Genomic DNA, 15,137 nt, shown 5'->3' on the forward strand with positions numbered 1-15,137 from the left:
CGCGGTAAACACACATCGGAATCGTGTATTCTTCATGGCCATACTGGCGTATCACCTGGCGTGATGGTATGGGGTGCCATTCGTTACACGTCTCGGCCACCTCTTGTTCGCACTGAAGGTACTTTGAACAGTGGACGTTACATTTAATGTGTGTTAAGACCCGTGGCTCTACCCTTCATTCGATCCCAGCGAAACCCTTTATTTCAGCAGGATAATGCACGACCGCATGTTGCAGGTCCTGTACGGCCTTTCTGGATACAGAAAAGTTCGACTGCTGCCCTGGCCAGCACATTCTCCAGATTTCTCACCAACTGAAAACGTCTGGTCAATGGTGGTCGAACAACTGGCTCCTCACAATAAGCCTGTCACTACTCGTGATGAACTGTGGTATCGTGTTGAAGCTGCATGGGCAGCTGTACCTGTACACGCCATCCAAGCTCTGTTTGACTCAATGCCCAGGCGTATCAAGGCTGTTATTACGGCAGAGGTGGTTGTTCTCGGTACTGATTTCTCAGGATCTATGCACCCAAATTGCATGAAAATGTAATCACATGTCAGTTCTAGTATAATATATTCGTCCGAGGAATACTAGTTTATCTTCTGCATTTCTTCTTGGTGTAGCAATTTTAATAGCCAGAAGTGTAAAATTTTCTGTTAATTGCAGCTGACACAACAGAAAACAAAGTCGATGTCAGAACACGTCTAAAAACCTGTGTCAGCTCAGAGCTGAACTTCTCGTTGAGGCTCCCAAAATGACTCGAGTGAGAAGCGAGATAACATTCGACATGGCCGTTATTTCGCACTCTTCCAGCCTTGGCTGGGTGAAATAACCTGAGTTCCGAATGTGATGTCTACACTCGCGGAAGTGAGGATCCAACAGCTGCTTACGAAGGGGTTATGTTGGTGCCCCAGTATTGATCACTATTGATCGCATGGTTTCATTGTGAATCTTTGGCAGGCCACACAACCAGAAGGGTATACAACGTTGTGAGAAAGCTGGATAAGCTTCAAAACTAGAAAGTCCATCTGCTAAGCTTCCTCGCATTTTTACTAACGTGCCTGGATGAAGGTAAAACATATTCTCTGAAAATTATTTCAAGCAGTTAGCTCATGAGCCAACGTGAATAGTAAACAGTTGTGAAAACACACTTGACCTCTTAGCAAAAGATAATCCTGAGTTAATAACGAGCATCAAAGCTGATGTAGGGATTAGTGAACACAGGGTTGTCGTAGCGAGACTGAATATTGAAATTCCCAAATCCTCGAAACTTAAGCGAAAAATATACCTATTCAAAAAAGCAGATAAAATTTCACTTGACGCTTTCCTTAGAGACAATCTCCACTCACTCCAAATTAATAATATAAGTGTAGACCCGATGTGGCTTAAATCAAAGAAATAGTAGTGGCAGCAATTGAAAGATTTATACCAAATAAATTAACAAACTACGGAGCTGATCCTCATTGGTACACAAAACGGGTTAGAACACTGTTACAGAAACAACGACACAAACTTGCCAAATTTAAACTGACGCAATATCCTCCCCATGACGATCATTTACAGAAGCTTTCACTCGAAACCTGGCAGAAAATCCAAAAAGATTCTGGTCGTATGTGAAGTATGTTAGCGGCAAGAAACAATCAATACCTTCTCTGCGCGATAGCAATGGAGAAACTATCGAAGACAGTGCTGCCAAAGCAGAGTAGCAGAGTTACTAAACACAGCCTTCCGAAATGCCTTCACAAAAGAAGACGAAGTAAATATTCCAGAATTCGTTTCGAGAACAGCTGCCAACATGAGTAACGTAAAAGTAAATATCCTCGGAGTAGTGAAGCAACTTAAATCACTTAACAAAAGCAAGTCTTCTGGCCAGACTGTATACCAATTAGGTTCTTTTCGGAGTATGCTGATGGATTAGTTCCATAGTGAACAATCATATACAACCATTCGCTTGACGAAAGATCCGTATCCAAAGACTGGAAAGTTGCGCTGGTCACACCACTATTCAAGAAAGGTAGTAGGAATAATCCACTGAATTACAGGCCCATATCGTTAACATTGATATGCAGCAGGATTTTAGAACATATATTGTGTTCGAACATTATGAGCTACTTCGAAGAAAACGGTCTATTGACACAAAGTCAGCATGGGTTCAGAACGTTCCTGTGAAACACAACTAGCTCTTTATTCACATGAAGGACTGAGTGCTATAGACAAGAGATTTCAGATCGATTCCGTGTTTCTGGATTTCCGGAAGGCTTTTTGACACTGTACCACACAAGCGGATCGTATTGAAATTGCGTGCTTATGGAATATCGTCTCAGTTATGTGACTGGATTTCTGATTTCCTGTCAGAGAGGTCACAGTTCGTAGTAATTGACGCAAAGTCATCGAGTAAAACAGAAGTGATTTCTGGCGTTCCACAAGGTAGTGTCATAGGCTCTCTGCTGTTCCTTATCTATATAAACGATTTTAAAGGCAATCTTCGCAATCGTCTTCGGTTGTTTGCAGATGACGCTGTCGTTTATCGACTAATAAAATCATCAGAAGATCAAAACAAACTGCAAAACGATTTAGAAGAAATATCGGAATGGTGCGAAAAGTGCCAGTTGACCCTAAATAACGAAAAGTGTGAGGTCATTCACATGAATGGTAAAAGGTACTCGTTAAAATTCGATTACACGATAAATCAGTCAAATCTAAAGCCCGTAAATTCAACTTAATACCTAGGAATTACAATTACGAACAACTTAAATTGGAAGGAACACATGGAAAATGTTGTGTGTAAGGCTAACCAAAGACTGCATTTTATTGGCAGAACACTTAGAAAATGTAACAGACCTACTAAGGAGACTGCCTACACTACCACTGTCCGTCCTCTTTTAGAATACTGCTGCGCAGTGTGGGATTCTTACCAGATAGGACTGACGGAGTACATCGAAAAAGTTCAAAGAAAGGCAGCACGTTTTGTATTATCGGGAAATATGGGAGAGAGTGTCACAGAAATGATACAGAATTTGGGCTGGAAACTGTTGTGACTTGGAAAGACAGCCAAGTCACTATGCGAGGAAGCCGAAATGCACGCGTTTACGATCACGCAGACTGGCGTGAGGTCTGGAACATTACAAGGAATTAGAGTAGCCAAAAATAGTACATAGCTTCTGGAATACTTAACTTTAATTCATAATTGTAGAACATGGCTCTTGATGATACAGAAGTATAATAGCAATAATAACAAAGGATAATGGCGCCTTGCTAGGTCGTAGCAAATGACTTAGCTGAAGCCTATGCTAACTATCGTCTCGGCTAATGAGAGCTTGTTTGTGCGTCATCCATCTCTGGCAAAGTCGGCTGTACAACTGGGGCGAGTGCTAGGATCTGTCTCTAGACCTGCCGTGTGGCGGCGCTCGGTCTGCAATCACTGACAGTGGCGACACGCGGGTCCGACGTATACTAACGGACCGCGGCCGATTTAAAGGCTACCACCTAGCAAGTGTGGTGTCTGGCGGTGACACCACAGAAATCATTAAAAGAAAGGCGGTTTTCGTTGCGACGGAATCTTCTCACGAAATTCCAATCACCAACTTTCTCCTCCGAATGCGGAAATATTTTGTTGACACCAACCTACATAGGGAGGAAAGATCACCACGATAAAAAAAGGGAAATCAGAGCTCGTACGAAAAGATATAGGTGTGCTTCTTTCCGCACGTTATACGAGATTGGAATAATAGAGAATTGTGAAGGTGGTTCGATGAACCCTCAGCCAGGCACTTAAATGTGATTTGCAGAGTATCCATGTAGATGTAGATCATACACTCGTCCGCCAATGTGGTGCAACGCATCACCACTCCTGCAGTTTAACTGAACCAAACGAAGAGCGAACTTAGCCTTAATCCGGGAAAGGATCGGATTAACTCTACGACAGATCGTCGTTAACGCCAGAAAGCTCTTAGCGCTCCATCTACTTACATCCTCTACTCTATCTACAGACTCATGGGAATGGGTCGATACAGTCACCTGGGTGTAGTCGTTCTGGACGCACAAGAAATCAACCGGGAGAATAATCGCCCAGATTTCTCGATTTCCAGTTAAGCACTCGCATGAAGTACAGACCCATATGACTACCGTCGATACGTTGTAGGATTTTGGGACATATACGCTGCTCGAGCTTTGCGAATCACCGCGAAGTAAACGATTTATTGACAAAGAGCCAACATGGGTTCATAGTATATCGTTCTTGTGAAACGCAACTAGCTCTTTATTGCCATGAAGTAATGAGTGCTATCAACAGGGGATGTCAAACTGATTCCATATTTTTAGATCTCTGGAGCAATGTAGATACCGCTACTTACAAGCGACTTCTAATTAAATGTTGTGCTTATAAAATATCGTCTCAGTTGTGAGACTGGATTCATGATTTCGTGTCAGAAAGGTTACAGTTCATAATATCTCACGAAAAGTCATCGAGTAAAACAGAAATAATATCTGACGTCCCACAAACAAGTGTTATACGCACTCTGATCAGAGCAGCTGTCTTACATTGTTTGCATATGATGTCATTTACCGTCGTGTAATGTCATCAGATGGTAAGAATGGGTTGCAAAATGATTTATGCAGGATATCCTGTATAGGGCAATAAATGGCAATTGCCTCTAAAACATGAAAAGTGTGAAGGCATTCATGTGAGCATTAAAAAGAATCCGCTATATTTCAGTTACACAATAAATCACATAAATATAAAGGCCATTGATCGTGACCGGGCCAAATATCTCACGAAATAAGCGTCAAACGAAAAAACTACAAAGAACGAAATTTGTCTAGCTTGGAGGGGTAAACCAGATGGCGCTGTGGTTGGCCCGCTAGATGGCGCTGCCATAGGTCAAACGGATATCAACTGTGTTTTTTTTTTAATAGGAACTCCCATTTTTTATTACATATTTGTGTAGTACGTAAAGAAATATGAATGTTTTAATTGAAACACTTTCTTCGCTTTGTAATAGATGGCGCTGTGATAGTCAGAAACGTATAGGTACGTGGTATCACGTAACATTCCGCCACTGCGGACGGTATTTGCTTCGTGATACATTACGCGTGTTAAAATGGACCGTTTACCAATTGCGGAAAAGGTCGATATCGTGTTGATGTATGGCTATTGTGATCAAAATGCCCTACGAGCGTGTGCTATGTATGCTCCTCCGTACCCTGGGCGACATCGTCCAAGTGTCCGGACCGTTCGCCGGATAGTTACGTTATTTAAGGAAACAGGAAGTGTTCAGCCACAAGTGAAACGTCAACCACGACCTGCAACAAATCATGATGCCCAAATAGGTATTTTAGCTGCATGGTGACGACTTTAAACGTCGTGTACAGTTCAGCCACTGGGCACAAGAGAAATTACGGGACGATAACAGATTTTTTGCACGCGTTCTATTTAGTGACGAAGCGTCATTCACCAACAGCGGGAACGTAAACCAGCATAATATGCACTATCGGGCAACGGAAAATCCACGATGGCTGCGACAAGTGGAACATCAGCGACCTTGGCGGGTTAATGTATGGTGCGGCATTGTGGGAGGAAGGATAATTGGCCCCCATTTAACGATGGCAATGTAAATGGTGCAATGTATGCTGATTTCCTACGTAATGTTCTACCGATGTTACTACAAGATGTTTCACTGCACGACAGAATGGCGATTGTGATGACCTCAACCCACAGAAAAAATAATTATCAAAATCTGAACTGTGAAGTCATCCTAAATTCTAGTTGGAAAACCACACTCTTTGTTATACTTCTCAAATGGTCACGATCCCACTTTGTTTATGAACTGAAAACTCTAATATTCATGAGAAACTGCTCTGAAACTAACCTGAACCGACAAAATTGTTTATATATTATCTGAAACTTCAAAGACAATCTCTGAAAGGAATTAGAAAAAGTGACAAAATTTCGTGAATGAGGCACAATAATGTTAATAACTGCATGAACACTGGGTGGGTTCACCATACATCTACCCACTTTTGAGTATAACCAGAGTCTCTTAGTACTACGACCCGTAGCAATACAATATCAAAAACTTTTATTACTGGGTAAACAGTCCCTACGTGATTTGACTGTTGACATTTATAATTCACGCTTACGTCAGGAAATGCACCAATACGGGAATAGCAGCTTTTACGTTATTGGTCAGAACGCAAGCAATTATGGCGGTCGCCGTAATTTTCGCGCGACGCCATATTTCGCGACAAAATACTCTTATTAGTCACTGTCATATATCTAGTCTCATAACAATACATAAAACTACATAAAATAACTACAATAATTTTGACATGCAAGGAGAATTAGTTCTAATGAGAGGAAGAGTTTATATTTACTGGTGTTTCAACAATGACTACCAGGTAACTTTTAATTCACTGATTGTAATTTTATTTTCGTTAGCAGAAAGCAAACATAAAACTAAACAAAGCATTTATTTGAATAGAGTCTGTAATTCTTATACTTTTAATAGAGAAAGAAAGTTTCTAGGTCAGGGGATAGCGTTCGGCGAAATCTCTTAACTTTTTGTTGCAAAACGAAGCGTTGCGTTGGGTAGCACTTACGGTGATGAGAGCAGGATACAGGCAGTTCCGCTGGTTAATCTTCGGCGAAACGCAAATAAAGTTCCGGCACAGCCGTATTATTAACCCCGTGGTGATTAACAAACCACAAGACGCCAGTATACGACCGTTGTTGACATGTCCTCTCTTTCAAAGTACATTACGTAGACATCGCTCGTTTTTACACTTTATGCACTGTTCGTGACGCTATCGTCCATAATCACACAGTTCGTCACATTTATATAGCCTTAGCCACAAATACACAGTTCATAGAATTGTTCTTGTGTGTGAAGCACACCGTAAACAATGTTCACTCTGTTCTCGCATTTCAAACTTCGACAAAGTCACTGAAAGTCATTTATGTTGCACAGTTAATTGAAGTCTTCACTTTCACGGCTTGATAGAATGTGGTAGACGACAGTTCCACCACCCAAAAAACCAATACCAGCAAAATTCATTCGCATAAAACCACAGTAGAATGTTACATAACCACAATTATAAATGCCCATATGAAAAAAAGAAAAAGAATGGAAACCTAAAGAAAATCACGAAAAAAAATTTTTATGTGCGTAATTAGCAATGCTTTCACACGATATACTTCCAATATGATGGATGTGCGGCACATAGCTCGCGTGCGGTTGAAGCGGTATTGAAGAGTATGGCACGTGAATTGGTCGTCGAAGCACCATACCATGGCCCGCACGTACACCGGATCTGACGTCCCCGGATTTCTTTCCGTGGGGAAAGTTGAAGGATATTTGCTATCGTGATCCACCGACAACGCCAGACAACATGCGTGAGAGCCTTGTCAATGCATGTGCGAACATTACGGTAGGCGAGCTACTCGCTGTTGAGAGGAATGTCGTTACACGTATTGCCAAATGCATTGAGGTTGACGGGCATAATTTTGAGCATTTGTTGCATTAATGTGATATTTACAGGTAATCACGCTGTAACAGCATGCGTACTCAGAAGTGATAAGTTCGCAAAGGTACATGTATCACATAGGAACAACCGAAATAAAGTGTTCAAACGTACCTACGTTCTGTATTTTATTGTAAAAAACCTACCTGTTACAGACTGCACGTCTAACTCTGTGAGCCATATGTTTGTGAGTATTACAGCGCCATCTATCACGAAGCGAAGAAAGTGGTTCAACTAAAACATTCATATTTCTTTACGTACTACACGAATATGTAATAAAAATGGGGGTTCCTATTTTAAAAAACGCAGTTGATATCCGTTTGACCTATGGCAGTGCCATCTAGCGGGCCAGCCATAGCGCCATCTGGTTTCCCCCTTCAAGCTAGAAAAGTTTCGTTCTTTGTAGTTTTTTCGTTTGACGCTTATTTCGTGAGATATTTGGCCCGGTTACGATCAATGGACCACCCTGTGTACTTAGGGATTACAATGATGAATAACCTAAAGTGGAACGATCACATAGATAATGCTGGGATGAAAGGAAACCAAACATTGCAATTTATTGGCAGAAGACTTGTAACAGGCTCACTAAAGAGACTGCATGCACTACGCTTGTCCGCCCTCTTCTGGAATATTGCTGTGCAGTGCGTGATCCGCATCATATAGGATTGACGGAGGACGTCGAAAAAGTTCAAAAAAGGGCAGCTTGCTTTATATTATCGCGAAATAAGTGAGAGAGTTCCACGGGTATGCTACAGCAATTGGGATGGCTGTCATTAAAACAAAGGCGTTGCTCGCTGCTGCACGACGTTCTCACGAAATTTAGATCGCCAGCATTCTCCTCATAGTGTGGTAATATTTTGTTGACGCCCACCTGCATAGGGAGAAATGATCACCAAAATAAAATAAGAGAAATGAGATCTCGCACGGAAAGATTTAAATGTTCATCTTTCCTGCGCGCTGTTCGAGAGTGGAATGGTAGAGCAGTAACTTAAAAGTCGGTCAATGAACCCTCTGCCGGGCACTTAATTGTGAATTGCAGACTAATCACGTAGATGTAGACGCAACAGGCGCAGTGCGATCAGTATCACGGAGCAACAACTGGACGACGAAGCGGCAGCAGTACTGGACACAAGCCAGAGCTTTGCGCCGATGTCTATACCTACACCCCAGAAAACCGCCGAGATTTTGAACGCTGTGGAACAGGCTATCCGACGACTACCAAGCGATACCGCAGAGGAAATTCATCTGGAAACCTGCCAAATTGTTGTCAAATCGGCTCGACAAAGAAACAACAACTCCAAAACAGAAAGAGGATAACTTCTCATCTGCATCCTTTTTAAACAATGCGTAAGTATGCCTTAAAAGTAAATTTACCAAGCATGTTAGTAATTTGTGATTCGTTACATTCTGCAGACATCTATGTATTAATTTTATTTTAGAATATTAATTGTAACTAAGGTCAATACCGTCAAAGGCTCAGCACATAAATAACAAATGTCAGACAGTAATAAAACTACACACATCAAAAAAAGTTTGCATCATATCAGTTCCGAGAGTTCCTAAACCTGTAAGAAAATTGGAATAGAGATTAACATAAACATCATTTCCGCCCTTTTTATTGCTCATGAAACCCACACATTCCATATTGTACCACCATACAGCGAGACCTTCATAGGTGGTGGTCCAGATTGTTGTACACACTGGTACCTCTAATACCCAGTAGCACGTCGCCTTGCTTTGATGCATGCCTTTATTCCTAGTGGCATGCTGTCCACCAGTTCACCAAGGCACTGTTGGTCTAGATTTTCACGCTCCTCAACGGCGATTCGGCGTAGATGCCTCAGAGTGGTTGGTGGGACACGTCGTCCATAAACAACCCTTTACAATCTATCCCAGGCATGTTCGGCAGGGTCCATGTCTAGAGAACATGCTGGCCACTACAGTTGAGTGACGACATTCATGTATAGTATAGCCGTTACGGCGCCTTCCATGAGCACCAGCGGCATACGTCGGCCCCACATAATGCCACCGCAAAACAGCAGGGACCTTCCACCTTGCTGCATTCGCTGGAAAATGTGTGTAAGGCTTCCGGCCTGACCGGGTTGCCACCAAACACGTCGACGACGATTGTCTCGTTGAAGGCATACGCGACACTCATCGGTGAGGAGAACGTGATGCCAATCCTGAGTGGTCCATTCGGCATGTTGTTGGGCCCATCTGCACCGCGCTGCATAGTGCCGTGGTTGCAAAGATAGACCTCAGAATGGACGTCAGTAGTGAAGTTGCGCAGCATGCAGCCTATTGTGCACAGTTTGAGTCGTAACACGACGTCCTGTGGCTGCACGAAAAGCATTATTCTGCATGGTGGCGTTGCTGTCAGGGTTCCTCGGAGCCGTAATCCATAGGTAGCGGTCGTCCACCACAGTAGTAGCCCTTGGGCGGTCTCAGTGAGGCATGTTATCGACTGTTCCTGTGTCTCTGTATCTCCTCCATGCTGGAAAATGTGTGTAAGGCTTCCCGCCTGACCGGGTTGCCACCAAACACGTCGACGACGATTGTCTCGTTGAAGGCATACGCGACACTCATCGGTGAGGAGAACGTGATGCCAATCCTGAGTGGTCCATTCGGCATGTTGTTGGGCCCATCTGCACCGCGCTGCATAGTGCCGTGGTTGCAAAGATAGACCTCAGAATGGACGTCAGTAGTGAAGTTGCGCAGCATGCAGCCTATTGTGCACAGTTTGAGTCGTAACACGACGTCCTGTGGCTGCACGATAAGCATTATTCTACATGGTGGCGTTGCTGTCAGGGTTCCTCGGAGCCGTAATCCGTAGGTAGCGGTCGTCCACCACAGTAGTAGCCCTTAGGCGGTCTGAGTGAGGCATGTCATCGACTGTTCCTGTATCTCTGTATCTCCTCCATGTCCGAACAACATCGCATAGGTTCACTCCGATACGCCTGGACACTTCCTTTGTTGAGAGCGCTTCCTGGAACAAAGTAACAGAGCGGGCGCGATGGAACCGCGGTATTGACGGTCTAGGTATGATTGAACTACAGACAACACGAGCCGTGTACATCCTTCCTGGTGGAACGATTGGAACTGATCGGCTGTCGGACTCCCTGCGTCTATAAGGCGCTGCTCATGCATGGTTGTTTACATATTTGGGCGGATTTAGTGACACCTCTGTCGTATAATATGCACAGTCAACGTGTATCTACAGGAGTTCCGAGAGCCGGGGTGATGCAAAACTTTTTTTGAGATGTGTATTAAGAAGTATGCAGTTTCTTCAGTAGATGTATAAATGCCGCTTACAAGACGGAGCTGCTTCTGCCGTAACGCCAGCGTTGTTAATGAGAATGTCGACGCCTCCCAGGTTTTCTTTAATCCACTTGAACACTGAAATAATGCTCTCCTCGCTGCTGACATCGCCTTCTATGGCGTGTAGCTGGCCTGAAGCATCTTTCAATTCCAACTCCTGGAAAAATAAGAGAAATTCTTAATACAGCAATTCCAGTATAACTACATGCCCTAATTTTATGTATTTATTTTTATTTTTATTTTAATTTTATTTTATTTTTTAACTTTGCTAAAGGTGACTGATTTAACGTTTTTGAAACTGGTGGCTTATGTGAAGTTTTCGAACCTTTATCTCAGTGTAGCTCAAGTATGGCATAGACTGACATCTTCTCAAGAAAATATCATCTGAGAGGAATTTTGCAGTTTTGTAAACCAAAATTATTTTATTCTACCTACCTGTGTCTTTCGTCACTACTGTAATTGTTGGTGTCTGCTGGTTCGAGCAACAGCAGCAGATGTTAGGGGTCGGTACGTTTGGTTCAAATGGCTCTAAGCACTATGCGACTTAACTTCTGAGGTCATCAGTCGCCTAGAACTTAGAACTAATTAAACCTAACTAACCTAAGGACATCACACACATCCATGCCCGAGGCAGGATTCGAACCTGCGACCGTAGCGGTCGCTCGGTTCCAGACTGCAGCGCCTAGAACCGCACTGCCACTCCGGCCGGCGTCGGTATGTTTCAACTTAGTTGTAAAGTTACTCTAATCCTCATATCAGAGTGTAAGTCTAGGGTATTCTTGTTTGTTGACAAGGACATGGAGGCAGATTAATTGCGGTTTTGCATTTACTGTTGGAACTGCCGCTAGTATGCTCTTCTTGTTTGGCGTGTTGGCAATCAGGTGCAGGTGTGGTTTGTATTGGGTAATACCTGTTGGTTCGTAGTCGATGTCCAGTCTGATAATGCTTCTAGGTGGACATAGTTCTATCGTAAATAGTTTTTTGATGGTCAGTTGATTTAGTTTGGGTAGGTGTGCAGAAGCATAGTCCATAATCGCTATAATAAAGATATTGTTGATACATATGGCTATGGTGTCGGAGCACCCACGGAAACGTCTGTCCGTTTCTTCTAAGAAGGAATGTCATTGTCTAGTGTTATGTACTACATGTTTTATGTGAGTCTTGAAGTTGAATAGGTCTATAGACGGGCGGGCAAGTATTTTGCCGAGTTGCTCAATGTGACGTGGATTCCCAGAGGGCGAGTCTGATGTTGCTAGTTTGTTATCGTTTTTGAAACTGAGATGTCCGTGTATAGATAGTCAAGTTCGATTTGAAACGCCTAGTCAACAGCCATTTTTGTGGTCTGAAAGGGCTCGGTCTCTACGCTTTTACAGGCTCGTACCGGAAAGCAAAAGTAACCCAAGTCAGTGCTCGCAGACGAATTTTAGTAACGTCATTATTTTAAAATAGGAAATGGTTAGTGCTACTCACATATTTTGGTCCTGCAGTCATTATCAATCAAGACCCAGAGGAATTACGATACGTAGCTGTTAGAGGGCACTGGTTTACATCAGTGGGGGAAGTTGGCAAATTCGTACGGAACCAGGATAGGAACATGGATCTCCTGCTCTGACCGCTGACGGGAGACGTATGGCCGGCCACTGTGGCCGAGCAGTTCTAGGCGCTACTTACATATTTTGGTCCTGCAGACATTATCAATCAAGACCCAGAGGAATTACGAGACGTAGCTGTTAAAGGGCACTGGTTTACATCAGTGGGGGAAGTTGGTAATTCGTACGGAACCAGGATAGGAACCTGGATCTCCTGCTCAGACCGCTGACGGGAGACGTATGGCCCGCCACTGTGGCCGAGCAGCTCTAGGCGCTACTTACATATTTTGGTCCTGCAGACATTATCAATCAAGACCCAGAGGAATTACGAGACGTAGGTGTTAGAGGGCACTGGTTTACATCAGTGGGGGAAGTTGGTAATTCGTACGGAACCAGGATAGGAACCTGGATCTCCTGCTCAGACCGCTGACTGGAGACGTATGGCCCGCCACTGTGGCCGAGCAGTTCTAGGCGCTTCAGTCCGGAACCGCGTTGCCGCTACGGTCGCAGGTTCGAATGCTGCCTCGGGCATGGATGTGTGTGATGTCCTTAAGTTGGTTAGGTTTAAGTAGTTCCAAGTATAGGGGACTGCTGACCTCAAATGTTAAATCCCATAGTGCTTAGAACCATTTGAACCATTTTTTTTTTAGGCGTGCTAGGGTAGTCCGTGCAGCAGCGATGAGCATTGTGTCTGGCTGGTTCAGTGGTCAGTCTGCCTTCGGCAGTGACACAGTGCGGACCGTGCTGCCTGCCGGCCGCGCTGTGGTGCGAGTGGCTGTTTGTTTACGCCGAAGCGGCTTCGCGTGTGTGGTGTTGTGAGTCTAGAACGAGATGGCACACTCGTACAGAAAAACGACTTTGAAGTTCAGTTTTGCGAACGACTACACACGACCAAAGGCACACGAGATTGAACGTTTCTTAAAAGAAGAGGTAAAAATCGATCCACAGGAAATCGTGGGAATAAATTTATCGATCGTTTCTAGCGTCGTCTATGTCAAGCTTGTTGACGAGGCTGCTTGCGAAAGACTTCTGCAACGATCACCGAACGGGTATCGTTTCTGTCATGCCGACGGGAATGTTGGTGCAGTTACAGTCGATCACGCGAGAATGGGGATCCGCAATATACGAGTCTTCGAACTTTCGTTTGAGGTCCCGTCTGAACTTGTTACCGACGCCTTTCGACCATACGGTACAGTTCTATCTCATGTAGCCGAAAAAGGGACGAGTTTTACCACGTACCCCGTTTTAAATGGGGTGAGACAAATACGGATAGAATTGCGAAAGCACGTCGCCTCTTATTTGTACATAGGAGGTTGTCGAGCAATTATAATCTATGATGGGCAACCTCGCACTTGCTCAGGGTGCGGAAAAGAAGGTCACGTCCGCTCGGAATGCCTCCAGCGACGTTTAGTGCAAACTCCACGGGATGACGTTCAGGCGCCACAACAGATGACTGTCTTACCGTTGACCTTTGTGGAAGCCCTGAGAGGCGATGTGAGGGAGATTTCCGATGGGCACCAGCAGCTGCCCCCTATAGAGAACATGGACACCAGCGGACTGGAACTCCGACCACCGGTTCCACCACAGCAGACACAGGACACCACACAAGAGATGCAGCTGACGGCCGCTCCAGGCTCATCCATGGTGGCTGCCAGTGCTTCCACCGAGAGCGTGATAGGCCAGGACCAAGACGGAGGATACGCAACCCAAACAGCCGATGCGGAAGCAAGGCAACGGAAACAGCGTTCGCCGAAGAGAAGAAAGAAGCGTCGGCTGACTTCTGCTGACGATAGCCATAGTCCCGAGGGGACAGTGGACGACAACGACAGTATCGACCTGAGACCAGTGGATTCAACAGATACCGAGATGACGACGCAGGAATTACACAGCGACGATACCTTGAACTCTCCTTCTGGTGACTGGAAGGCAGAAGTAGAGATGACAACTGTCCAACATCAGAGCGGTGACGACGTTGCCTCCCACCCTTCGACCAGTTCCGGAAATATGCTGGGGGACTGGGCGCAAGAAATGGACCAGCAGGAACAGAATGAAATTACCAACGCGACGATTGAGGATAGTCCTGGCCAGAGGCCGGGAGGGATCGGGAAATGTTGAACAACTTAGTGTGGTGAGGAGCGCCGGGGGTGCAGATAGACGCTTAATGACACCGCCCTACAACTGATGAACACATACCAGGCGTACCGCATTGCCACGATAAACATTAATGGCATTCGGACACCACTTAAAATTCAAATGCTGAAAGATATGTTACGCGCTGCGGACGTGGATATCGTATTCCTACAAAAAGTGCGTTTCACATCGCCGCCAGAGTTCTACGGCTACGAGGCACATTATTCAGTGCACGATGAAAGTGGATGAGGTGTGGCGATTCTCACCAGGAAAGGAATAGGACTGGAGGACGTCATGTATCTCCCTTCGGCACGTGGCATAGCGATCACTGTAGACGGAGTTCGTTTCATCAATTTATACGCGCCATCTGTCTCCACAAAACGAAGAGAAAGGGCGACCTTTTACACCGAAGAGATGGCACCGTTGTTCGCTGGACGCTATGATAACTATATAGTGGGCGGCGACTTTAATTGTGTCGTCGACAAAAAGGACCAAGTACCTCATTATGTGCCATGCATGGAACTGCGTGCGTTGATTACCGAAATGGCGCTTCTGGATACCTGGGAACTGCAGCATGGCGACAG

General features: G+C 44.6%; 1 protein-coding gene across 1 annotated transcript in view; it reads right to left on the reverse strand.

Moving 5' to 3' along the window:
* Nucleotides 1-15,137, reverse strand: part of LOC124788589 (farnesol dehydrogenase-like) — a 196,157-nt gene that overhangs the window by 110,727 nt on the left and 70,293 nt on the right. The window contains exon 3 of the mRNA XM_047255893.1: nucleotides 10,829-10,991. Within this exon, the coding sequence (XP_047111849.1) occupies nucleotides 10,829-10,991 (163 nt within the window). The remainder of the gene's footprint in view (nucleotides 1-10,828; nucleotides 10,992-15,137) is intronic.

This window comes from Schistocerca piceifrons, chromosome 1 (assembly GCF_021461385.2).
Source record: "Schistocerca piceifrons isolate TAMUIC-IGC-003096 chromosome 1, iqSchPice1.1, whole genome shotgun sequence".
NCBI lineage: Eukaryota > Metazoa > Arthropoda > Insecta > Orthoptera > Acrididae > Schistocerca > Schistocerca piceifrons.